Source organism: Macrobrachium nipponense, chromosome 41, assembly GCF_015104395.2.
Source record: "Macrobrachium nipponense isolate FS-2020 chromosome 41, ASM1510439v2, whole genome shotgun sequence".
Lineage (NCBI taxonomy): Eukaryota > Metazoa > Arthropoda > Malacostraca > Decapoda > Palaemonidae > Macrobrachium > Macrobrachium nipponense.
In genome coordinates, this window is record NC_061102.1 from 34616382 (window position 1) to 34644245 (window position 27864).

Consider the following 27864-nt stretch of genomic DNA (forward strand, 5'->3'; position numbering starts at 1 on the left):
CGCTAATTGAACGAGTGCGAGTCATGTTCCGAATGGTACTACCACACTGCGTCTTGGAACAACACAATATTATAAGGCCTCATGGAGTTGCTGACACCATAACAAATGATTGAAATTCCCTACATAATGTAGGCCCCGCTGGGTATTACAATCAATCAGGGGGCAGGGGCGTATATTGGTACCAGAAAGTTTTGGGGGAGATCAATTCCTCCGAAATTTGAACCTTTTTCAGCGGCACTGTAAGGCTTACAAGGACAGGTAAACTATAAAATATAGGTGGTGGTTTAACGTTAATCATCTGATAGCCATTCATCATATGCACGGATGCCATGATAGTTGTTACTGTTACTTGGTGCGGTACTCAACCGACTCGTCTACATAATAATGTAAACACTAAACATAAACAATGAAACGTTCGGCATTCGAGAAAGCAAAAAAAAAAAAATGTACAGAAGTAAATTATTCTTTAATTTTCCTAAATAAGTTAATAGTTAAATGAATAATAAATAAATATTTAAAATACTTTATAATGTACCTGTTCTTTCAAACATTCATTTTCTTCAGAGGTTCAAAGAAAACTTCAGGACTGATTTTAAGGGGTAACAGTTAATTTTTCCTTGCTCTGTCTTCGCAGGAGCATGACATATTTTTTTTTTTTTTTGTGGGGGGGGGGACACGTCGCCCCCGTGAGTTACGCCCCTGCAGTCATTACTTAAGGTCCTTTGCAGCGTGCATTCGACCCCTAGTTACTACCCATTCGTTTCTTCTACTGTATCCTCCTTTCATATCTTTCTTCCATCTTACTTACAACCCTCTCCCAACCATTGTTTCATAGTGCAAGTGCGAGGTTTTCCTCCTGTTACATCTTTCAACCCTTATACTGGTCCCAGTGCTTAGCATTTGGCCTAAATTCTATATTCACTTCAGTTCATATATAGATGAGATAATGGAGATGGGTATCTTTGACTTGTCCTTTGCACAATGGCGTCAGCTGGGCTCCTATGGACACCAGAAGAGTTGAAAGGGCGGTTGGGTTCAGTGGATATTTCTTTTGAAGATGAGGTCGCTGAATTTCACAAGGGCAATTCATATATATATATATATATATATATAATATATATATATATATGATGCTGCTACTTTCATAACGCATATATCTTCTCTTTGACTGTATGAAATGTTATAAAAGAGTTTTGCAACATTTTCATATTCCTTATTTAGCTTAGAGTTATAGGATGTCTAAAAATGTATGCTCAGATTTCTCATAACATAATGTAAAAGTTAATATAACGTAGAGTGTAAAATAAGAGAGAGATTAACTTTGTCCGTTCCAAGATAGAAATTGTTTCCACAACTTGTCATCGCCTCGAGATTAGGGGAGCTCACAGTCTCCATTTTGTTTCATAATGTCAATCTTACTTGCTCGGGTCTGTTTTGGACGAGTACGTCTTTGTTAAGCATACTACGTACAGGACTGGTTTCATACATGTGTGTCTTTGCCGAATAGCCACATGACGATTTCACAATTTTTCTGTAAAGTTACTTCATATTAGAAGCTTTTAGAAGGATTGCACCATCTTTCGCAAGCCCAAAACATTTTGTGCGAAATCCATTGTTCAGCTTCCGTGTGAAAAGAAAGATTCATTATAGACTTTGAATTCCTAGCATTTAGAGGTCTCCCTCTCTCTCTCCCGCACCATACTTGATATCATATTAACATAAAGATTCAATACTAACTGAATGGTCACTCGTGAATTTTAGATTTCATATTTCTTAGTTATTCAGTATTATTTAGTGCTTTGTGGAATTTGAACAATGTACAAGTGTGTAACGGCCCCTTTTCTTTTGTGAAATTTTTTAAGTTATGAACCGGTGAAATTTTTGGAGTTAGCTGCAGCAGAAAGAAAATTGGTACCAAGGTAATATTATTGAAAGTTTATTAGTTGCAACTAATTGTTACAGTGGTTTGAGTGAAACATTTACATTTTTTACACATTGCAAATTTTTATGTTTTGTGTTTGTTTCATTTGAAGTGATTTTTTTGTGCATTTATCCATTTTTCTTATTGAAGTGTTTGTGTGTGTGTGTGTGTGTGTGCATTTATCCATTTTCTTATTGAAGTGTATGTTTTTATTTTATGTTTGTGTGATTTGTGCTTTTTACAATTTTAGTATTTTACACCTTTTTCTGTGTTTTCGTTTGCATTCACAATTTGATTAGCTTAGTTGTTTTCAATAATTAATCGTTGCACATTTAATTGAATGTAATACTTGTGAATTAATCTGCATTTACTTAGAATTCTATTCCTGATTTAGTGTTGTTTAGCACTTGTGAATTAATTTCCAAATTTTAATTATTGCCTAACACTTTTGAATTTTGATTAAATTAATCATTTTTCTAGAATTTTGAGATAAATTAATTTTGATTTAATTTTACTTAATTAATTCAAGAATTAATTAAACTTTGCTTTGTTTTCAAGTAACGGTCAATTTCCCTGATATTGTGAATTTCACTTATAACTTTTAAGTTTGATAATAAATTTTTGTATTTAAAATTTTTAATAAGGGTTTTCTTTTTCGCCACTATAAGTAAGTAATTATATTTATGTTTAGGTAGAAACAGAGTGGTAATTGAGCTGTTTCCCTTCAATTTACTTGATATATATATATATATATATATATATATATATATATATATATATATATATATATATATATATCATATATATATATATATATATATATATATATATATATATATAGGCTGAACGGGAACCATGGACCCTGTGAACGTGACCTGAGTGTGGAAAATTTTTTTTTTTTTTTTTCATCCGCTCGTTTACCACATGTGTGTGATACAATTTTCCTCCTTTTATCTCTCTCTCTCTCTCTCTCTCTCTCTCTCTCCTCCTCTCTCTATCTCTCTTCTCTCTCTCTCTCTGATATCTATACGTGGGATCCCATAGTACAAATTTAGATGGGAATTCTAACACCTGACAGAAGTTATTTATTGGCCTCTGTTGCTGCCGCGCAGTCAATTTCTGAGGCAGCGTTGGTCCGACCAGTCACCTTCCTTTTCATGTGCGTATTATCCTTTATTTTTCAGTTATTCCAAAGGAGTTAAAGAATATATGGACACATTTTACGGTACAATGAGACTGACTCTCGTAATGCAGCAACTTCAACTTCATAAAATACTCTATGAATGTTTGAAGAACCAACTTCTCAAGCTACCCAGATAAGCTCATATCTGATATGTTAGAAGTTACTCGTCTTTAACGATGGGAGTTAATATGTAAATAAATTTGGAAGTAAATATTCTGCGTGACCTTTCGCCTGTTTTCTTTTGTTCATTGTTCAGCTGTGGGTAAACTCTGCAGTATTTGTCTAGTTACATTGAATCGGGCGTTATGCTTAATGGCAGCTTAATGTAGTCACAGTTATAATGACAAAAGGACATGGGCTGTATTCAAGGAAAATAATTGTGATCCCACTGCTTGCTTATGAATACAGCCATACAACCTCTCCCATTTCTTTTTATTGTACCTCCGTTCATGTTCTCGTTTTTCCGTGACTTTTCACCCTCTCTAAAATTTGTTTCCTGGTGCAACTTAAGCGCTGAATGGCCTTTGCTGCCCCAGTGCTTACATCTGAACTTAATAAAACCAACCAACCAATATACATATAGTAATTAACTGGGTTTGGAGTTATTTGACTTGCAGACTTCTCATATAAACGGAAAATTGCACATTCGAGCAAGTTGATGTTTGATGCCTACTTAATGGTGCTATATAGTATTGCGGTGCTGAATTAACATGGATCATAATCATGCTCTTAAGACAGATTTACTACTTTTACTTGTGGAACGAAGGTTTTCTTGTTGTATGCAATGTTTTACATCCAAAATAAAGGCAATCATGGATGTCTTGAATAATTAAGTGAAAAAGAAAACCACGAAACTAATTTTGCAGAAAATCAGTGCCTGTCAATAGCGGTGGAAAATTAAGAAACCAGAAAAATTCTTTGTCATCAAAGCAATACAATTAGATAAAGGAGGTAAAATGAATGAAGCCACTGAGCAAATTCATGAATATTCTAGTATGGAGTACCTACTGAATGTAATATAAAGACATATGTCTCCTTAAAATGCCAGTGTATAATTACATTTTCATATGATTGGATTGCTGTATAACTGTCTTAATGGTCTGTCAAATTACTGAAGAGATTTTATATAATTTTTATATAATCCTTTTACATAAAGCTATTATACATACGCGTCTTTAACTCTCTCTCTCTCTATAAATTGACAGTTTTTTCATTCTTATAAATCAACTGTAGAGTTTTGTCTTTTATGGGCTACATTATTATTTCCAGATATCACTCGCGGAGTCATCCATACCAAACCCGAGGATGTCTGGTCTTCTGGGATGTTTTACAGTCATATCTCTGCTATTGCACGTTGTTTCTGCAGAGAAAACTGGTAATGTCAATGAGTAACCTAAGTATCTACTATTTCATTTAGACGCTCAGTATCGTGATTGGGCAGACATTGCCTTCTGCTGTATTTAAACAAAAGGTAACGTGCTAGTACATACTCTTATTCTCATTCGAAAGAAATACCTTCTTAGTATTTGGATTAGCTATATAATGCTCTCAATCTACCATAGATAACCTTGTTTTTCATTACTGTGGATTATTTCATGACATTAAATTTTAAAACTTGCTTTATTGCCGGAACACTACTGGTTCTTTGCTAGATATATTACTGACTTCGGAATGGATAATTAATTACGCGACCCGTTGTTTCACAGCCTGCATTCTAATTTACATTATTCTACCTACATGATCATGACATTTTAGTGTGTTCCACTTTGAAACGTTTGTCACTTGGGTTTATAACAAATTGATGCCGCCATTTCCGTGTGTACGAAGTACCAATTTTGTTATATGCTAAAATGTTTGTTTTTCAAGTCAGGCATTTTAGCGTTCAAAAGTTACTGTTTATTGAAACTTGTCCTTACTTTAATTTTTTTTCTTTTGGTGCTCATGACTTAGCTTTGCGAAACATCAAACAAATGTGACTTAATTGTAGACGAAATGGTCAAATGGAATATATGTGCTTGGATGGAGGTGAAGTAATAAGTTAATAATTAAAATATGCTTAAGTAAAAACTAATTAAGAGAGAGACAATATCTTCAAGAAAACTCGCAGAAAACTGCACGATTAGATTTAGATTACTGACTGAGGTGTCCAGTGAACTGAATGTGGTAATTCTATATAAGTAATATTAAGTATAGATCTACCAAGCTTGGGGTCAGTAACAGTTTAAAGTGTAGATACGTTAACAGGACATTTTAAAATTAAAAATGTGGTGGTGGTTGTTGTGTTACTGGACGGTAAGTTTACAGTGCAAAAAAAAAAAAAAAAAAAAAAAAATGTCAGAGAAGGACAAATTTCCATCTAGCTAAATTTGTGAGGCGAGTTGATCTCCCCGTTAGAGTCCTTGACAGAATTGTTATCGTATAATTTCCCACTGTATTCTTTTTGGTTAGTTTTTTACTTTCGTTTTGGAGGGTTTGCTTTGAAGGTCTTCATTGATAGGAGGAATAAAAAACTAACATGGACGCCGTAACCTTGGGAAATAAATGTTTTGTCTGTTATTTAGTGAAATGAGATGTAGTATACCTAGTAGTAGGCTAGTATCCTTGGCTGCTAGACGGCATTATCTTATCTGACCCCAGCTTAAGATGTCTGGATGTACTTAAGAGACTTAATTACGATTACATGGGAGTAGCCTATAAATAGTTTCACTTTAACCCTTAATCACACTCCGCAGTTGTAATTGTGTCCTTTTGAATTATTCAGACCTTAATTTTTGGTAACCACTTAAGAAATCTAATTAATAGGTAACTCCGGCTCCACGTCTGGTATTTCTTTGGAAATTACAGTTTCCTATAGTATTCAGGTTGCTTATTAAGAATTTACTCATAGTTTTGGGCTGTCGACTGTAATTAACCCCCAGGGGCCAGTACTAAACACAACAAAATACATTGGACACCCCAATCCTTAGCGGATGTCGTATTTGCTGTTACTTTCCATGCAGTCCATGCAGAGTTATTCTTTAGAATTACCGCAACTTAGCCCAGACCTTAAGTTTTAGATATAGGTAGGTAGCCTAGACTAGCCTACCGGAACCCTACACCGGCCTATACCTATCACTCCATAGGCCTATATCATACAGTTTTTTGGGATCACTTGGACTCAGGGTTTCAAATGGGGGAGAACACGGTAAGGTTACGGTAAAGCTATGGAACAGCTCTGCACGGGTTTTTTCCGTGGAGATTGATTTTTCCCAACCTCTTAGTGTTGTTGTTGAAGGAGGTGGTGGTGTTTATTGGCTTAGGCTCAAATCTTTATCGGGGACCTCTTGGGAACGGGGTTTTGGTTGGGGGTTTGGTAAAACAGGGAGAGAGAATGAACATGTTATGATGGCCACCCTGGAATGGTTCCATATCTACCCACCCCCTCGGAACGTGGCCACTTTCCGAAAAAGCTGTTGAATTATGCCATTATTTCCTAATTTAGGAGAAAACAACATGGGGAAAACACTAACTGCAAGAGGAACTTACAGGTCTCGGTGTGCTGCCTGGATGGGCCCGAACTCTTGACTGATGCTCATGGCAGCGTTTTATGTACTTTTTTGGGAAGGTGGGCACATTCCTGAATCGGTGGCCACTACTTAGCCTATGTCACCATTTGGTTGTTTACCTTATGGGAGCCATATGTTCTAAAAGGGAAAAAGGGATTGGTAAAAGAAACTTATTATAACAGGAACTATACTAATCTAACTTAATTTAACCCAGTAGGCCATGTTACTTGGATGGGGGCTGGACACCATGGTGAAGCGACCACTTTTTTTTTTTTTTTCTCCAAAATTTCCAAAATTTCCCTTATAACGCTGCTTATGTGCAATAGCGTTCCAGGGTGGGCAGCTTACACTGACCTATATGTTCTGAAGTTAATTACAGTCGATTGCCAAAGAATTACAGTGAATTCTTGATAAGCAACCAAAATGTTTGGAAAAACTTATTTTCCAAGGTAATAGTTGTGTGGAGTTTTACCATAGTTCGACCAAAAACAAAAAAATAGTGAAATACAAGGATGTACTTAATCTAGAGTAGGGCGATCTCATCTTTTCTCACATGGTAACATTGAACCTTGGACATCTCTCTCCTAACCTAACTTAGGGTGTTAGATCCATACCTGGTGGAATGAAGGTTGGGTTTTGCCCCCATTGCAAACCATACTTGTCCTTACCAATGGTACTTTAAAATAAAATTAATAGGGTTGCAATGCCATCTAACATAACCTAGGACAGCTGATCATCACTTGCCTAGTGTGTTGAATTTTAATAAATTTGATTAGAATCAGAACTTGAGAAAGTATCTTGAAGACCAGTGATGTAGCATGAGTTGCCAGTGCTTGGGGCAAGGTGAGTATTGCACCCCTCTAACATGTGATGTAGCCTTCCTCAAGCCCTTGATAAAACTTGAAACTACTACTGCCTGCCAGGCCTCGCAAGTCATCCCTTCACCAGTCCAGTATGAATCCCTAATTCCCTAAACCATGGTCCCTGGAACAGAGAAAACACCATATCTATATCAGGGATTGAAGGCAATTCATTTGGGCCTTCAATCCTTTGTGACAGAGGTTTTCAACAAGACTGGCGGTCCACTCAGACAACACCACTGCCCTGTCTTGCATGAAGAAACAAGGAGGGACTCAGTCTTTCACCTTGCAAGGCAGCAAGGGACCACCTCCTCTGGCCAGAGCAGAATCAAACCAGGATCGTCACTTGTTTTATTCAAGGCAAATTAAACTTGTTGGTTGGCAGATAAGCTGAGCTGTCACAAACAGGTCCTCCCCACAGAATGAACTCTGGATCCACTGTGTAGGTTTTTTTTTTTTATTGAGCAGTTGAGGCAGTATGATGGGAACAAATATGGAGGTTATTAAGTAAAATTTGCCTTTCCTCAACCTAATTTATTACCTTAATACTAGAATGGCCATAAAAAAGAGAACCTTAATCTGATAAAATGATCCTCCCGTACCTAACTTAGTAAAGTAGTTCCTCAAAACTTACTCTAGATTCCTCCTCTCCCCCCAACATCTATAGTCCTTTTGTCTTAATATTGTCAAAGGAATCCCCTTCCAATACTAAAGTTTTACCCCAACTATAGTCTTTGAGACTTCTTCAGATTTAAGTCGTCTTGCTCAGCATCAATCAGTATGTATTGAGGTGTAGATATCCTTCTTCTGGAGAGATCAACACCTATAATTTTGTTTCTTTCCAACTACTGTCGCTATATGTGCAGCAGTTGTGTTGAGATTGGCACCTTTTAGGGTTTAACGTCATGTAATCCACTGATCAACTTCTGCACCTTTTATTGTTTCATCTAGGTAATACTACAGCCACATACAAGCCAACAACAACTCCTACACAGACTTTTCACCACAGTTCCCATCAGTAGATAACTACTGTGTGTAATGGAGGAACAGGAAGAGGAGTGGCCTGACCAGTTTTTGGTTCTTTTCTGCAATCTACCAACTTTACATTCTCTTATGTTCCTTATCACTTCTCTACCTTTACCATTAACACTGCACTGGCAAGGCAAGGCTGATATGAAACACTGGCACTTGAAACAAAAGTCAAAAGTTTTAGCAGAAAATACAGATTCATATATTTGCAGCAGCTCTTCTACAATAATTAACTTCTCAACCCACTTACACCTTGGGTTGAAGGGGGCCAAATCACTCTACCCTGATATTTGCAGCAAACTGCAAGTAAAAAAAATAGAAAAAGAAACACTGATTAAGACCGACTTTCACATCAGACATTCAGAACAAAAAACGAACACAACCAAACACCAACACAACCATTGAAAACAAAGCACTACGGTTTCAAAGCTACAAACCTCTTCGTACAAATCCAACTCAGCCTACCACAACTGGTATGCCCCGACCTGCAGAAACTGTGGGGGAAAACCAACCCTAGACCTATTTACAACCTCCAGGAATCATTGCTTTTTGTTCTTCTGTTCTCCAGCCTAGGACCCTCTGGCATGAGCAATAGACACCGTGCTACAGTATTCTGGTTAAACATGGACCTTTATGCATTCCCACCATTCAGCATGGTCAGGGAAGCTGTATGCAAGTTTTCTGCTCATTTTTAGATCCTCTAGAGGCCTGTGCAACCTGTGGCCCTCAAGACTATTCAGTGCTGCCCAACCCTTCAAGTATAGAAATCGTATAGTGTGGCCCTTGGGGCCAATTGCCATGAAAATGTACTAAACCCTAATTACTTAAATTACTAAAATGTTGTTAGTTCCCACACTACACAAACACTTGTTTCTTTACAATAGGAATTACTCATGGCAAAGCTGGAACACGGTCAGGTAGGTGGGGAGACCCGCCTGCCTGGATGTAAACATTCCCAATTTGCTTTCACCCGTCTTCCAATGAAGAAGTATGTTTGTGAGCTCTTGCTAACTAGCTGTTAATCACAATTTCCTGGTGGGATCATAATTTTATGTTTTTTGTTAATATATTTTGAGTAATATACTGTTTGATATGAATAATTAATAATCTATGACCTATTTGGGGACGAGGATTCTCTCTCTTCCTTTTAGGGTTTTCCCAACTCCAGAAGGAATCCAGGCAGTCCTCCAGCAAGTAGAGGTCTTCATGTCCAACAGGGAACAACCGGTATCAGCTTGGAGAAGTACCAGGGTCTCTTCTCCGGATGCGTTCTCTTTAGGTTTGTCTCAGGAATCGCTGTGACTTCCTCAACGAGAATGCAGTTATAGTCTGGAGCGATTCTTGTCTGTTGGATCTTCTGTGGGGGTCAGAAGAAGTGCATCTGACATCTGGAAGGTCTACAGATTCCCTTCTACTCAATGTCCATCTGTTCACATACCTCAGATCAAGGTTGGGGAGCAACCTTGGAGGAAAATCTAGCTTCGGACTTTTGGAGGGACCAGGAACGAGAGGAGTCATTAAATCTTTGGGGACTCAGGGGTATAGAAGAAGCAATCAGGTGTTTTTCAAGCCTAGTACACAACAAAGTAGTAGTGCTGTTTTACAACAATGTAACAGCAGTTTTGTATCTGACGAACTTGGGAGGAACAAGATCAACAGAACTCAGTACAGTAGCTCCAAGAGTCCTGAGATGGTGTGAAGAACAAAGAATGTCTCTTCTCCCCAAATTTGTATCGGGGAATCTCAATGTACTGGCTGACTCATTAAGTTGCTCATGTCAGGTACTGGGAGGAGAATGGACGTTTGCTTAGGATGTACATCAGGTCCTCTGGAAGTGGCCTGCAACTGTGGATTTATTTGTGACGAGACTAAACCATCGTCTTCCAGTATATTTCTCTCCAGTAGTGAATCCCATGTCGATACGCACCGATGCGTTACTACAAAGTTGGAATCACATGCAGGTGTATGCCTTTCCTCCTTTTGACCTCTTCCATCAGGTAATCAAGAAACTGAGGAAGGGTGTCAAGGTGTGTATGACGCTGATAGCTCCTTGTTGGCCCCAACACCAATGGTTTCTGGAACTCTTAGAACTCCTTACGGAAGTTCCAATGTTCCTTCCCATACAGAAAGATCTTAGACAACCACATTTTCACCCCTACCACCAGAACCCTCATGTGGTGAACTTACCTGCATGGTGACTGTCGAGTGAGCAGCTAGACAAGCCGGACTCTCTAAAGCTGTGTCTTGACAGCTTTCATTCAACTTGAGAAAGTCAACGTGTAAGCTCAGGTGGACAATGTATAGGAGTTAGTGTTAAAAAGAGGGTCATTCCATCTCTAGACCATCGATTGGTAAGATAGCTGATTTCCTTTTATTTCTCAGAAAAGTTAAACAGCTTTCGTGGTTGGCTATAGCAGACTACCGCTCAATGCTCAGCAATACATTTAGATTTCACCTGCCTGAGATCTCGAGTAGTAAGAGTATACATGATTTACTATGGTCTTTTAAGATCGAACGACCGGTATTGCCTACTCGGGGCCCCTCCGTGGGATTTGTCGGAAGTACTTTGACTTTTACACTCCCCAACTTTTAAACCAATTGAATCTCTGACATTAAGACAATAACGAAAAAGGTGTTTTTCTTACGGTGCTAGCTTCAGCTAAAAGGGTGGGTGAGCTCCAAGCAGTTTCTAGGTTTGTTTCTTACAAGGGAGAGAGCGCCTCAGTGGCGTGGTTGGTTTGGTGTTTGCTTCTCACCTCGGTGGTCGCGGGTTTGATTCACGGCCATTCCATTGAGGAGTGAGAGATGTGAATTTCTGGTGACAGAAGTTCACTCTCGACGTGGTTCAGAAGTCACGTAAAGCCGTTGGTCCCGTTGCTGAATAACCACTGGTTCCATGCAACATAAAAACACCATACAAACAAACTTACAAGGGAGAGGAAATGTACTTGTCTTTTCTACCAGAATTCGTGGTGAAAACAGAGTCGGAGGTTAACCCTCTTCCATGCTCCTTAACCGTCTCCCACGCTCATTTAGGGTCCTTACCCTGTGAGAGTTCGTTAACGGAGATTCAGCGGAGATGTCTCTATGTCTGGTGCGAACACTAAAAGTATATTTGCCTAAGGTAGAAAAACTTCGTCCCCGCCCTCGTACACTATTTGTCTCTGCGGAATCCTTTCCATCCGCTTTCAAAGAATGCAATTAGCTACTTCCTGAGGGAGGTAATCTCTCAGGCTTCGTCAGGTTTCTCTTCAGTATCTTCAATCCCGGTACTACCCCGAGCACACAGAACGTATTTGGGGTATGGCCACTTCATTGTCCTTTCTGAGGAATTGTTCAGTGCCTTTCATTCTGGAGGCTACTTCTTGGAAGTCCGTCTCAGTGTTTACTTCTTTCTATTTAAGAGACATTCAATTCGCTTCGCCAGAAGGCTATTCTCTTAGTCCGTGCGTAGCGGCGAATTCTATTATCTAGGTTAGGTTTGCTAAGGTGATATTCGGTTAGTTGTAAGGTTCTTATGTTAGCAAGATAGGGAACTCCTTTGGTCTCTAGAAGCTTTGGCAACAAGGATAGTATAATCAGCTTTGGCAACAAGGATAGTATAATCAGTTCAACATAGTTCGGTACATTTTAAGTATTCATAGTCTCTTTATGAGAGTCCGAGGGAGTGCTCTCATAGGTTAGGCCCTTACGTCGGCACGGAGATACCGCATCGTTGAATGGTCATAGGCCCGTATCAGCAACCCAGAAGGGTTACCAGGAGGGATAATGGCTCTGCACACTGCTTCTTGCTCCTCCATACATGAGAGGCTATGAATAACCATATGGGAGGTTCATTGTACTCCTTCACATATGAGAGCTTTGGAAGAGCCATTTGTGAGGTAGTAGTCGTCGATAGTACTGACCCGGCTGACGACCAAAGTACTCTCCAGCATGGTAAACAATGGTATTATTTAGAGTAGATGAGTGAGTTACCATCTCCACAGTCCATAAAGAAACAGGCAATAGAATTGATCCCTCCTCTAAATGTTGTTCATCAGGCTAATTCAGGTGTTCAGGGAGTGAATTGCAATATGAAGTTTTCATAATAAAACTAATACTGTAATATACTTTCCTGAACACCTGAATGATTCCCACCCTCCTTTCCTACATCAATCTGAAATTAAATATGTAAAGCAATTGAGGAAGGTAGTGATGGTAACTCAAGTGAAAAGATTTTACCTGCAGTGTAGGTAACGCTGGCAGTCAAAATTCCCAAGGGGATTGGTAATTGAGAGCTGTTCGGGCTAATGGGATTAGGGCTAATTCAGGTGTTCTTGTAAGTATTACAATATTAGATTTATATTATGAAAACTTCATATTGGAGGTGTTATTAGATTTTTGCTGCTCATTATTTAAGTTAAGTGGAAGTGTTTGTTCGGGGACTAAGTGTAGGAAGCATTCCTTCTGTCCTTTTTTTCTTTGCCTTGATATAGGGTGTTGAGTCTTAGGGGAGCCTGGGGGTACCATGCGCCTGGAATACCCACCAGTTTTTTTATTGGATTGGTGGTTACTTTTTATTATTTGGTGTAGGTGACAGCATAGTCTGGTTGTTTTTATTTAGGTACTGCACCCAGGGCAAGGGTAACCATTGATGCTTTGCTAGCCATTGGAAATGTCTGCTTCAAAGCTCCCACTTAAGTAGAGGCGCTCCACGGTTATACCGCTACGCTGGCACAGGTTAAGATGAGCGCCAACCAGAGGCAGTATCTATGTACATACCTGCTGTAGCTCTCTTACCAGAGTGAGGAAATAACAAGCATTGTATCAATGCTAGCAACTTTTCTATTTTCAAATTCATTACCATTACTAATTTTTGGAAATTAATTTTTGTTCATGACACTTACCTGTCAGATATATATATAGCTGTATTCTCTGAAGTCCGACATAATTTCAAAACTCCCGGCACACGCAGTGGTCGGCCAGGTGGTTAGTACCCATTCCCGCCGCTGGGAGGCGGGTATCAGGAACCATTCCCATTTTCTATTCAGATTTTCTCTGTCGCCATTACTGTAAACACTTGTTTTCAGTACCTCCGTCTTTGCATAGATGTCTGAATCTAGTTCGACTAGTTTCAGAGTTTGTTGTCTGCAAGGGGTAAGGTGAGTCTACCGAAACCTTCGGTAGATCCTCACTTGGTGTGCACGATGTGTACATGTTTCTTTGCTGAAAGATCAATGTAATTAGTGTGATGTTAGACCGATTCCGAAGGAAGACGTATGATTCGTATGTACGCAAATTAGAGCGTGATAGAATCAGGAGGTCTTCCTCCAGGCTGCATCAGTAAACAGAAGTCAGGGTAATGAACCTACTAACCTCCTGTAGACTTTTTCCCTAACCCTGTGGTATGGCCTACGGGCCTTGAGGAAGTGTCCGCGAGAGGTAATGCCCTTTCTGTTATGGTGGATTCCATCTGTAATCTTGGAATCTAAAGTGCTCGCTCTCCAATCAGTGTTGTGAGTGTAGTGATGTTGAATTAGTGCCCCTAGTGTTGTGGAGGGGGCGTCAGATCGGCCCTATAACGCCTCTAGGTCTAGACCTCTGTCGGACTCCCAGGAACAGGGAGTGGACAAGTCGAAAACCGAAGGAAGGTTACGGGGACTCCCCAGCGATCTGGTGTCCCTTCGGCAGGACCTGAAGATGCTTCCCAGGCTGCCAAAGATCGTGCACGTGCACGAATCCTGAAGGATTGCTTCTCGTCCTCCGAGGCGTCCTCCCCGTACAGGGGTTGGAGCTCTCGGAAGGACTCGCGCCCTTTAACAGGAGCCTATAGAGGAGGACTCTTCTTGTCCTCTCTCTCTCGTCATGCGATTGCGATCGTTGCCTTAACATTGTGACGTCTTTCCACCGCAGAAGAAAAATAGGACGTCATCGCAACAGGACGCTTTTAAGCACCCAGATCGCTATTATTGTTACTGTGAGAAGGAAGAAGGCGTCCCCTTGCCCCTCGTCTTCTCACAGGATCAGCCCTTCTCGGTTGGCCTCGTTTTCGCCAAGAGAAGGGCAAAACACATTGACCGCAGGAAGGATTCGAGGCTGTCTGTCAAGTCAGGCAGTCTCCTTCTTCTTCTCCTCCTCGCTCGTCGCCTTCTACATCCGCGCTCCCAAGAGCGCACAGGCGTCCTTTTGAGGTCGATGAGCGTGACAAAGATGCAAAATGTCGCACAAGCAGCCGTCGTCTTTGTCAGGAGTTTCGAACGTCCATAAGACTCGTCCTGACGACGATCACCGTACATCTGTTTATGACGCTAGCACGTTTTATAAGCGGCGCGCCCCTCGCAAGGACGCCTCTCAAGTTACTCGTGTTGACGCTTTTGGGTCTGCCGTGTCACGTCAGGAAACTCTCCATGACGCTTCTCTTGATGTTCGTCGCTCTCCTCTTCGGGCGCTCGGCGTTCTATACATCAAGAGGTTCGGCAGGACCCTCGAGAGGACTCCTTTCAGGATGCTTGGCGTTCTATGCAATCAGGACGCTTGGCAAGGCCCTCGCGAGGATGGCTTTCGGAACGCTCGGTGTTCCCTTTTTGAGCGCATTTCTGGAAGCGTTCATTTGCCTTACAAAGACGCATGATGTCGCACAGGCGGCCGTCGCCTTTGTCAGAAGGTAAGGAAGGTCCTTAAGGCTCGTCTTGAAGACGGTCGCCGCATGTCTTCTTATAGTGCTCGCGCACTTCAGGAGCGACGTGCGGCTATCCATGACGCCTCTCAGGTGGCCTTTCATGCATCAGGACGCTCGGCAAGATCCTCGCTGAGATGTCGTTCAGAACACTTGGTGTTCTATGTACCAATACGCTCGGTAAGACTCTTGTGAAGACGCTCGATGTCTTACACATTTGGACGCTCACCAGGACGCCAACGAGGACGCTTTTGAAGACGCTTGGCATCCTACACGTCATGACGCTCGGCAGAGCACTTGCCAAGACGTTCTTCAGAACGATAGGCGCCCTACGCATCAAGACGTTCGGCAGGACTCCTGCAAGAACGCTCGTCAAGAGGACGCTCTTCAGGACTCTCCACAGGACGTTCCTTTACAGGAACTTAATAAAGATTCGGAGTTGGCGGTGAGGCATACCCGAACTTCTTCTTCGGACCCTCCTTCAGATAGAGGACCCCTGTTACGAACGGGACCTCAGGGTTTGATTATCGGACACTCTTCAGAACACTCTGCAGCAGGATCCTTTACCGGAACTTCGCAAAGCTTCGGAGTCGCTATTAAGCATTCCCGACTTTCGTCTTTGAACCCTACTAAGTAGGAGACCCCCTTTTACGAGGTGATAGCGAGAGGAGGGGTCTCAGGGTTTCATTGCTTTGCGGTCGGTTAGGGACCCTTCTCCATTTCCCGTAAGGGAGACAGAGTCCTCGAGCGACTCGCAACCTGCGAACGAAGACGCCTTCTGTAAGACTTGTTTGTTAACAAGTTTCGGCCCTTGGTCCCTTGCTCTCCTCTCTCGCAGGGATGGCACAAGTGTGCTTAGTCGAAGAAGAGGAAGTAGCCTGGTCTCGTCAAGATGTCCACTTCGCTTTCTACAAAGGGAGCGTTCAAAAGAATCCATGACTTGATGAACTCCAGGAAAACGCAAGGCAAGACTTCCTTTGCCCTACTTCCAGCAAGGTTAAGCGTAATAGCAGGAATCCGATATGAAACGGGAGAGGAAGCTGGTTGGAGAGTTCCTTCCTCTTCCCAGGACGATTTTGCCAGCCAGATAGATCATCTGAAAGGGCTGTTCAGGACGATGGATAATTTTAGCTCCTAGATTGGTATTTCGGAGCCCTGGACCTGCAGTCTCGGGGCCCTGACTCTCTTTCTCTAGAATAACTATCCAACCTGCATGGATAAGTAGTCAGGTTGGTTCTGATGAGCTGGTATCTAGAAGAAGACTCTAGTAAACTTTAAGCAGATTTCGGTGTCTTAAGATGCCTCTTCTGCGTTCGGGACTGCGCTGCTGAAGAGGAACATTACGTAGGGTCCTACCTGCCGTAGGCCCAGTCTCTGACCAGGAATCCTGCCCTTTCCTCGATTTTGCGAGAATCGGGAAGACTTTATGCTCAAATTCCTGGATTACTTTCTGTCATGTAAGTGGGTTTCCCCCATTGACAAGATACTAAATGTTTTGTCAAGTAAGTGGGTAACCCCTCATTGACGAAATATAGACTCTTTGTCACGTAAATGGGTTAGTTCTCATTGACAAATATCTCAATAACATTTTATCGCGTAAGCGAATAAGCTCTCATTGACAAGATTCGGGAGAGCTCTCATTCATTTTCAGAGGTTCGTCCGGGAAAAAGACTTGTAGACTACGTCCATGAAGTCTTATGTCCAATATACATAAGAAGCTTGAGCTGTTCTCTTCGGTCCTCGGTTCTCACTTGAGGACCTTCTACGACTAGTACTAAATTCGTTCTCTTGGCTAAGAGAACGAAGACAGTCGATTTCCATTCTCTCTTTTCCTCATCGAGGAAAGAATGTAGTAGAGAATTAGCTGTCCAAATGACTACAATACTCTACTTATTTTACCTTAGCGTTATATTACTACTGTATGGTTCAAGTCATATACGCATAACATAGTTGCCTCTACGGATGGCAACCAAAAGGACTATTATTCTAAGTGCATTTAATCGGTACTCCCTGCAACCTTCCAGGAGTTTCCGGTTTCCCTTTTAGATTTTTAAGGTATTGTTACGACAACACCAACTCAGCTTCTGTATTTAGTGAATTCTGTTTCGCTTAAATATGCCTGCTTGAGAGTTTTCTTTCGGCTTGATAATAATAACAACCTTTCCTTCGTAGAATGGAGTATGTAATTGGCAACTCAGGCATAATAGTACAAGACAGCGAACGTAGGCTGCTGTCACTGTAGACCAACTCAGTACCAGCTAGTTCTCTGCCATGCGCGGTCGGTTACGTCTCTCTCTCCTGCGGGATTGACTGTCTAACCGTATCTCTGCCCCACAATCACGGACTTTAGCCTCGGGTTGAGGGGAATTCTAGCATGCATGAATGAACATCTTCTTCGTTTTGCAAGAATTTTTTCAACAGAGATATATATTAGACCTTTTCGGTTCTGTTTACCGCAAGATAACAGAATTCTGTACGAGTCTACCGCGGTATAGCACTATAATAATGCACACCTGCTTAAGCAAAGCGCAGCCTTATTAGGGAAGGAAACATGCTCGGTGAGGGAATGAATGAGTCTGCTGGGGACCATTTCCTCGCTGGAGAAGTTTGTTCCCCTGAATAGACTGCAATTCAGACCTCTCCAGTTTTTCCTGCCGGAAAACTGGAATAGCATCGAAGATCTAGAAATGATTCTGAACATCTCTCAAAGTCAAGGATCACCTAAGGGGATAGCGAGACTGTGCCAGGCATCTGGAGAGGGGTACAGATGTCCTGGCTCATAATCTCATAGAATTGGAAGCAATTCGGTTGGCTCTCCAGTTCTTCTAAAAACGAGTTGTTTACCCAGTGGTCCAGATCAACTCGGACAATTCCACAGCTCTCGCATATCTCAAGAAGTATCGAGAAACACTCTCTTGGGCCCTGTTCGAGTTAACGAGAGAGAGCCTGTTGTGAGAACAAGCACGGAACATAACGATCCTCAAGAGGTTCGTTGCACGTTGGCAGAACGTCCGTGCGTATCGTCTTGATTGACTGCAACGAATACTGACGTCCGAGTAGAATCTTCGCTTAGAAGTATATCGGAGTTTGTGGAGACTTTAATGGCGTCCTGTGACATATCTCTTCGCAATGTTGAAGACGAAGAGGCTTCCTCTAGACTGCTCCCTTATTCTCGATCCAGGAGCGGTAGCAATATACGCCATCCTATGGGATTGAATGGGGATGGATGTTTAGTCTCTTTCCCCTATTCAAACTCTTAGGAGAAGTAATAAGATAATTTCTGGCGTCAGAGGGAGCGAGCATGATGCTGATTGCTCCATGTTGGCCTTTGAGAGACTGGATTCACAGAGGTCACGTCCTTTCTAGCGCACTTTCCAAGGACCCTTCCCGAGAGAGTCGCTCTACTCTAACAGCCCCACTTCGAGAGGTACCACAAAACCTCTCCGCTCCGAGTCTGACTCCGTTCAGACTATAGAGAAGTTGATCGGAGCGAGAGGCTTTTAAAGACTAGTGGCAAGTGCTATTGCCAAGGCAAAGAAGTACTGCCTGTTTTGCAGTGTACCAATCGGAGTGGGCCGTTTTTGGAGATAGTGCAGGAAGAATGGCTTTTCCTCCACCTCGACCTCTGTGAATTACATTACCGTCTTCCCTTTCCGTCTGAAGAATGAGATAAGCTGGCAGTTCCAACTATTAAAGAATATGGAAATATGTTGTTGACGGCCTTTAGGCTCAGAGATTTGGATCTGTCGGACAACAAATCCCTTCGTGATCTTTGAGGTCTGTGGAAATCTCTAAACTGTCTGGATCGAAGCTTCCGGCATGGAACTTAGACGTAGTCTGAAGTTCCTGATGTCAAAGCATTTCGAATCTCTCCTTTCTGTAAACTTAATGCACGTGACCAGAAAGGCTAATTTTCTAACCACTCTAGCTACGACCAAGAGGGTTAGTGAGGTTTAAGCCATCATCAGAAGTTTTGGCTTTAGAGGACATAATGCGGTGTGTTTTCTAAGCCTTCCGTTCTTGCCTAAGAATGAAAACCCGTCTAATCCTTGGCCCAGAAGCTTGGAGATCAAGGGGATGGCACAAATTATTGGGCAAGAGCCAGAGAGAGTCCTGTGCCCTGTCGGGACTCTCAAGTTTTATCTAGATAAAACTAAAGAAAGTCGAGGTCCTCTGGACAATCTGCGGTGTTCCGTAAAAAGACCAGACTTGCCCATGTCGAAGAATGCCCTGGCGTTATTGTTAAGGGGTTCTTTCAAAGAGGCTCATTCATCATGTTTGGACAAAAATTTTAAACCCTTTTAAAGTAAATGCTCACGAGGTGAGGGCGCGGCCTTAGAAGCATTTCAACAGAGCATGGCACTCAGTAACATACTGTGTGCCGCGTTTTAGCGAAGCAACTCTGTGTTCGCTTCACACTCCCTGCGGGATGTGAAGACGACATATGAGATCTGCGGGTCGCTAGGGCCATACGTGTCCGCAGACACAATCTTGGGGGCGAGAAGTACCACTCATCCTATCCTGTAGAAAATGGTTAGGAAGAGCTGTTAATTTTAGTTGTTGGGTCGCCGCCAATGGCGGACTTCTCAGTTCTTAAGCCTTAGTTTAAAACATCCTTAACTTTGGCTAGGTTGGTCAGGTGGTGATATATATTACTTCTTAGCCCTCATGGTATGGTCAATATGGTCTAGTCACATTGTGGTCATGCTCCCGTTGACAGATCATCTAGAACTCACCAGCTATACAGCTCACTACCTAGCTGGAGACTCTAGTAAAGCAAAAGCCGACTTGGGTGACAGTAATCACGAAGTCAGCTATGCTAACAGGTGGAACCAAGATGCCAATCATCTGCATGCAATTTGTTTCCTAAAATCATTCTATTCTGTCCCTTGCTATATACAGGCAGTCCCCGGGTTACGATGGGGGTTCCGTTCTTGAGGCGCGTCGTAAGCCGAAAATCGTCGTAAGCCGGAACGACACTTGGAAATATGCCTTAAACTAAGAAAAAGTTAGAGAGACCTTACCTGTGTGACATGCAAGTATTGCATGATGTGTAGTGTGGTTATTTCAATGCCAAAGGATGGTTCTTGAAGGTATAATTCTTTATTAAACTCTTGTGACACTATAAAGCACAATCTTGAAGTACTATTACCAAGTCCTTAGTTGACTTTAATATACGTACGTACACTAATATGTAGTACTACACTTAATCCTTAGGTTAGATTATACACTAAACACTATTACACTGTATAGTAGTACACTAATCCTTTGGTAGATCCTGGAGTACACTAAAATCCCAGTCTGGTAGCTCTGGAAGGTAAAAGTATATCACAATTAGTACAAAATACTACACAAAGTCCTGAATGCAATATGTAAATTATAGATATCAAGAGTAAAAGAGTTAATGTATGTTAATTAATTCCTTACTTTTAGTTTATAATTCCTTACTTTGAGTTATATCAAGAGTAAAAAAGTTAATGTGTGTGAATTAATTCCTTACTTTTAGTTTAAATTTGTCGTTCAACGTAACCCTGGATGCACAAAGTCTTATGTGGCCCCATAGCCTACATCATTCAGGGGGTTCTGGAATGTACAAAAAATAATTAGTATGTCAGTAAGTACTCTATGCATAGTAAGTTACATACAGTAATATGCACCATACAGTGGTTTAATATCACATATATAACATATATAAAACTTAGTTAATGTATGTTAATTAATTCCTTACTTTTAGTTTAAATTTGTCGTTCAACGTAACCCTGGATGCACAAAGTCTTATGTGGCCCCATAGCCTACATCATTCAGGGGGTTCTGGAATGTACAAAAGATAATTTTGTCAGTAAGTACTCTATGCATAGTAAGTTACATACAGTAATATGCACCATACAGTGGTTTAATATCAACTGGTATGCATGTTGTAAATGACTGGTCTACACCCCCTGTTCAGCAGGGAGTGTACGTAATTCCATGAGGGACCTTGATCACTTATCCCATGTGAGAGATCTTGGTCACTTTTTTTTAGTATAAAACTTACTTAATGTATGTTAATTACTACTATGTATAATTCCTTACCTTTAGTACTGTAGTAGTTTACTGTTGTCGTGCTATGTTATGTAGTAGTAGTAACCCTGGACAAAGTTTTATGTGGCCCCATAGCCTGCATCATGGAGGGGGTCCTGGTTTTCTGGAATGTACCAAAAAAGTATCAGAGTTAAGTCGTGTATGTATGTTTAGTAAGTTACATACAGTAACCATACGTACAGTGGTTTATAACATGTATGTACATAATCAAACTTGGTTGGAAATTCCTGTAAAAAAAAGTTATGTACGTATGTAATACTACTGTATGTAAAAACCTTACTGTTCATACTTTGTTACACTACATGTTACATTTGATACGTATACTTTCCTGAAGGGTTTTTTTTTTCCATCCAAAAATGGTGCTTCTACTTGTAGTTATCCCTTGATGACACTTGTAGTAATTTGTTAGTAACAACCTGGAGTTGTGTGAAAAATGTTGGTTCTGGAAGGAAAAAGTAACAAAATTAGTGTACAAAATATACACTACAGAAAGTTGTGAATGCAATATGTTAATTACTGTAGATATATCAAGAGTACTAAAAGAGTTAATGTATGTTAATTAATTCCTTACTTTTAGTTTAAAGTTGTCGTTCAATGTAACCCTGGATGGACAAAGTCTTATGTGGCCCCATAGCCTACATCATTCAGGGGACTCTGGAATGTACAAAAAATAATTTTGTCAGTAAGTCCTCTATGCAGGAGTAAGTTACATACAGTAATATGCACCATACAGTGGTTTAATATCACATATAACATGTAGTATAAAACTTAATTTAGAAATTCCTTACATAACTTACCAACTTTTAGTGAGTCAAAGCTGTTACCTAGGTTGTGGGAGATGGAGGTGGAGGTGTAGAGCATTCATGATAAGGATGCATTCCAAACCTAACTTCAGTGTGCTTTATCACAGATAACAGGCTAGGATAATGGCAGTCTGGAATGAAGAATTAATATTAAAGGACAGTATGTAACCACTTAGGTGTACAAAATTTATTGTACGTATGCAAACATTAAACACAACTGAGAATTCCTTACCTTCAGCAAAATGAAGACATGTAGGCTATGTAGAGGTCTGGTTTATGTAAGTCACAGGTGCATGCCAGTCTGGGAATGATAATGTAATACATATGATTATAGTATGTATGTTACATACATAACATGGTTATTTTACATACGTAATAATAAAACATTAATAAAAAAAAATGTCCTTACCAAATTCTAGTGGTTGGCTTGCTTACTGGGATGGGCATATGGTAGATGAGTGGGTGGCTGGGCTATGGAGTAGGATGGGCAGGTGCTTGGGAGTCTGGAATGATAAAAAATATATAAAATGATAGAGTTACTACTGTAACTACTGCACATGTTATTACTGTTTTGAGATATGTAGTGTGTAATATGTATGTACAATATAAAAAATGAAGAATTCTTTTACCTGAAGGTATGGGAGAGGTGATACTACTCGTATCAACTGATTTGGGCTCTGGAGAGGTGATACTACTCGTATCAACTGATGAGGGAACATCTAGAATCTGGAAGAATGATGGGTACATAAATATATAACAAGGTGGATGTAATTGTAGCATATGAACACTTTTAATAAAATTTCTATTAGCAATTTATAAAACATTTTATACAAATTTGTTAAGGATTCCTTACCTGATGAATAGGGCGAGGCATCAGGGTCATCTGGGTCGCTGTCACTATCAAAGGGGTCTGAAATGAAAAAAAAAAATAATAAGGTTATGCAACATCAAACACATTGTACCACTATGTAAGTTAGTGTACGTATGTATGTAGGGTGTAAACAATTTCCAACATGAAAATGAGAAAAATGAAATTGCTTACCTGATTGTACACGTACAGGTGGACGGGCTGCTACAGAGGGTCCAGGTACAGGGGGATCTGGAACTGTCACAGGTAGTACAGGGAGATCTGGAACTGTCACAGGTAGTACAGGGGGATCTGGAACTGTCACCACTTCTGCAATAAAATTACAAATGATGAAAATTAATGAAGTTACAATTTACTCTTACATTTAGTTGTTACATTAAAAAATTAACACATTTTAATATGTACACTATGTAAACACATAAATTAGTAAAACAGTTCAGAATTCCTTACCAGGACTAGGAGTGGGAGGTGGTGGTACTGGAGACTTGTGAAAGAAAGTGTCAAGCCTGGACTGCACACTTCTCTTCGTCTGCTTCTCCTTCAGGGTCTCCTTGTAGAAAGTTACTAAGTCTAACATTCCACGTTTTATTTTATCAAACCTGGCAACGTTGTTAGGGTCTTCTGCCTCAAAAGAAGCCAAGGCTCTCTCCAGATGAGTAAAACCCTCTGACAAGCCTTTCACAGTTAATGACCTGGGTTTTGGCTCTGGTGCCGCCTCCTCTTCCTCAATCATTTGCTGTTCAAGTTCAAGTAAGTCCTCTGCAGACAATTCTTCTCCATGGGAAGCCAGCAGCTCTGTTACATCATCAGGTTCAAGATCTAGTTTCAGCCTCTTGCTTAGCCCTACGATCTTCCTCGTCACAGTCTCGACGTCTTCTGCCTGGTCAAAGCCTTCAAAACTGTGCACAAACTGTGGACACAGTTTCTTCCAGGCCCCATTTAAAGTGGTCGTCTTCACCTCGTCCCAAGCACTTGCAATATTTTTCACTGCATCAGCAATGTTGTAGCCCTTCCAGAATTGCTTCAGTGTCAACTCCTTGTTAGCTTCTATGGCCCTCAAAGCAAAACGTATGGTCCTTCTAAGGTAGTAAGCCTTGAAATTAGCTATTACTCCCTGGTCCATTGGCTGTATCAGCGATGTGGTATTGGTTGGGAGGTACACCACCTTCACATTAGGGTGCATGTCGCTCAAATTTGAAGGGTGACCAGGGGCATTGTCCAGGACTAAGAGGGCCTTAAAAGGCAGACCCTTCGAAGTCAAATACCGTTCCACTGCTGGCACGAAATGGTCATTGAACCAATCTTCGAAGACCATCAAGGTAACCCAAGCCTTCTTGTTTGATTTCCAAATCACAGGGAGTTGACTCTTGAAAATGCCCTTGAATGCCCTGGGATTCTCGGCCAAATACACCAGCAAGGGCTTCAGTTTCAAATCGCCACTTGCATTGGCCCCAAACAGCAAAGTCAGTCGCTCCTTTCCAGCTTTATGGCCAGGTGCTGACTTCTCCTCCTTGGAAAGGTACGTTCGATTTGGCATTCTTTTCCAAAATAATCCAGTCTCATCCACATTAAAGACTTGGTCAGCCGTGTAACCACCATCCTTAATTATCTCAGCCAAACCACCCGGAAAACTTTCTGCTGCTTCGCTATCAGCACTAGCAGCTTCACCTTGCAGCTTCACATTATGCAAATTTGCCTGAGCCTTAAAACGGTTAAACCAACCTCTACTCGCGGAAAATTCACCACCAGCACTGCCTTCGCCAAACTTTTTCACTACTGCCTCATGCAGCGCTCTAGCCTTCTCCTGGATCACACTTAAGCTCACCGGAACAATACAGTCGCTGGTTCTGGTCCTCCAGCCAGATCATGAGCAATTTCTCCATTTCAACAATGCTCTGGCTACGTTGCTTCTCGTTTATCACCGTTGACTTCATCGGTGCAGCATCCTTAACGTGCTTCAGAATACGTTCCTTGTCCTTCACAATGGTTACCACCGTGGTCCTGCTCAAGCCTAAAGAACGGCCTATTTCGGTGTTAGTTTCTCCCTTCTCCGAACGCTTCACCACGTCATATTTTACCTCCATCGTGATGACCTTCCTCTTCTTGGATGAACTATCATCGGAGGAAGTACTTTGGCGTTTAGGAGCCATTGTAAATTTGCGAAAATGGCAAGGAATTTCAGCAACGTCTTAGCACACAACCGACTGAACTTCAGGCAGACACGCGATTGAAGTGGCGTCCTTTGGTATTGTTACGCTTAGCGTCCTCGACCGTCCGAGGTCGTTGTTCGTCAATTTACCATACAGTTTAATAGCGTTAATTAATTTATGCACCTCCGCTCAAAAACTAGTTCTGCATATGAGGTATTGTTAAAAAGCATAACAAAACGTCGTAACCTTGGAATTTGCGTTGTAATCTAACCAGAAACTTAGTTTTTTTAATTATGTACTGGAAACAAGCAATGATTTTTTCATTATTTGCGCTTTTGGACTGTTTTAAACTGCGCATCCCAAGCTAGTGTATTTATTCGCCCGCAAACTAGTTCCGCATATGCGGCGTCACTAAAAAAATTTAAAAAATACGAAAAAAAAAGTGTCGAAAATCATCATAACCTCAAAATTTTTGTTGTAATGTAACCAAAAACATATTTTTATTATATACTGTGCTAAACTAAAGGATTTTTATCATAGCATGCGTTTTTTAAAAGCGTCGTTAACTCGGAGCGTCGGAAGCGTCAGTGTCGTAACCTCGGAACAAGCGTCGTAACCCAGGACGGATTTTCCATTGAATATTTAAGAAAAAGCGTCGTAACCTCGGAACGTCGTAACCTCGGAACGTCGTAAGCCGGGGACCGCCTGTATATATATCTTGACAGGTAAGTGTCATGAACAAAATGATATTGTTATGATACAATAAAGTTTGTTCATACTTACCTGGCAGATATATATAATCAAGTACCCACCCACCTCCCCTCAGGGGACAGTGGCATTAGAAAATCTGAATAGAAAATGGGAATGGTTCCTGATACCCGCCTCCCAGCGGCGGGAATGGGTACTAACCACCTGGCCGACCACTGCGTGTGCCGGGAGTTTTGAAATTCTGTTGGACTTCAGAGAATACAGCTATATATATATTGTATCATAACAATATCATATATCATATTTCCATGTATCCCACCTCCTGTCAATGTGGGATTCGGCTATGTAATTATACTTAGTAAATGTTATTTTCATGATAAAATTAAGTTTCATATGTTAATTGCCAAGTAATTACAGAATTGGAGCCCTCCCTCCACCCCTTGCATGGACATAAGGTAAGGGAACAAACAAATTGAAGCTCTTTGCTAAGTTGTTCTCGTTTGCTGAAAATGGGCAGGGCTAGTCGCCTACACAAAAACAATAGAAGCGCTAGCAAGATTTTAATAATTAAGGTGGCCTGTGAGTTGAAACCATAGTAATGTATTTATGTATTTAGTAAGTAGATATACTATGTACTAACTTTATCTTATCATGAAAGTAACATAGTATTTAAATATGCTCGTTGTTTTTCCAGATCCAGAGAATTTGAAAATTACTCAAGTTGTAAGAGTTGGTGATTTGGTAACAAGGATAGCTGTTGACAAACCTGTAGGACCAAGAGCTGAGGTGCTTATCATTTTTGTTATTGACGAGGTCGAATATTCTTCCACTGGAACACGATACAATGACTCCAATTATGTGTTTGAATGCAGTTTTTCATTCAGTCTCATGTGCTGTGACAAAAGTATCAGTATCCTCTTTTTAGCAAAAGAAGGAGACTTGGTTTTGTTTATAGGAGAAGCTTTGCTGCAATTTAAGTGTAAGTATTCCCTGTTAATTTTATTATATTATTTAAATAGATAATCACTTGGAATATTCTTAGGAGACTGTTGACTTGAAAAGCTAACTTCTATAAAATAGATTGCTCAAATGTAAAAAAACTGAAAAAAAAATTGTGGCTAAAATGTAACCTGATCATGTTTAGCTAACAAATTAAGCAGCAAAAAGGAAAAAAATTGGGCAAGAGGTGTGTAATACTTAAAGTTATGTTTCTTTTGTATGGTACAGTATTGTTCTCCTAACATCACAATACTTTTACCAGAAAAATTAACTAAACCCACACAGTTTTTTACAGTTGTCACTTTACTACAGATATGGACGAAAGAGCAGTTGCTGTTGTTGGTGCCAGTGAGATGGAGAAGGGAGCTTTTCTTCGGGTTAGCTGTGGCACGCTGAAACAGATTGAAATTGAAGGGAAATACTGCTTTGATTATAACAGTCCTTGTTATATTAAGAAAAGTGGAACTGGACCTGAAACCAAGTGGTGCACTCAAATTGAGAATGAAAGGGGAAGTGATAATGAAACAGTAGCTCAATGTACTTTTGGAGTTGCGCCCTTTAAAGGTTTTTATAATTGTGATTACTTTGTTTTATAGTTTTGTCAAAAATGATTAATGTGAACCCTTTGGTGACATCCCTGCTGTTCAAGGCTGTTGAGTAGATGAATTATGATACCTGTTTAAAGCATAACTAAGCTCTAAGGAGCAATAATTTATCAAAAACATTAAAGTAGATACAGCAGTGATTGTAATTCCCTCTTAAACTCCTGATTTGTGATTGCATTTAATTTGTGGTTAAGTTAGGAATGAATTTTGAATACCTACTGTTCCATATTTTTTTGCAAGTGCTGGGCTCTATACTAATTGTGGTAATAATATTTGTTCCTACATGATATACAAATCCCTGGTCCTGTATTATAGGAATTACTTAGGGTGTAGCCTGGACACAGCTGCTGAAATCTTTAAACAAGGCGATTCTATAGTTAACCACTGGTCCCATAATTGGGAATCCCTTCTGACCGAATGTAAAGATTCCAATTTGCCTTCAACTGTCATCTGGGAA

At 40.7% G+C, this 27864-nt stretch overlaps 1 protein-coding gene across 2 annotated transcripts in view; it reads left to right on the forward strand.

Moving 5' to 3' along the window:
- LOC135212677 (uncharacterized) overlaps positions 1–27864 on the forward strand; it is a 115887-nt gene that overhangs the window by 5115 nt on the left and 82908 nt on the right. The window contains exons 1-4 of one of the 2 annotated variants that reach the window (XM_064246335.1): positions 2979–3080; positions 4374–4479; positions 26498–26782; positions 27115–27366. In XM_064246335.1, coding sequence (XP_064102405.1) covers positions 4410–4479; positions 26498–26782; positions 27115–27366 — 607 coding nt within the window. In that variant the 5' untranslated portion in view covers positions 2979–3080; positions 4374–4409. Of the gene's footprint in view, positions 1–2978; positions 3081–4373; positions 4480–26497; positions 26783–27114; positions 27367–27864 lie in introns of those variants that run through there. The other variant, XM_064246334.1, reaches the window with a different exon arrangement.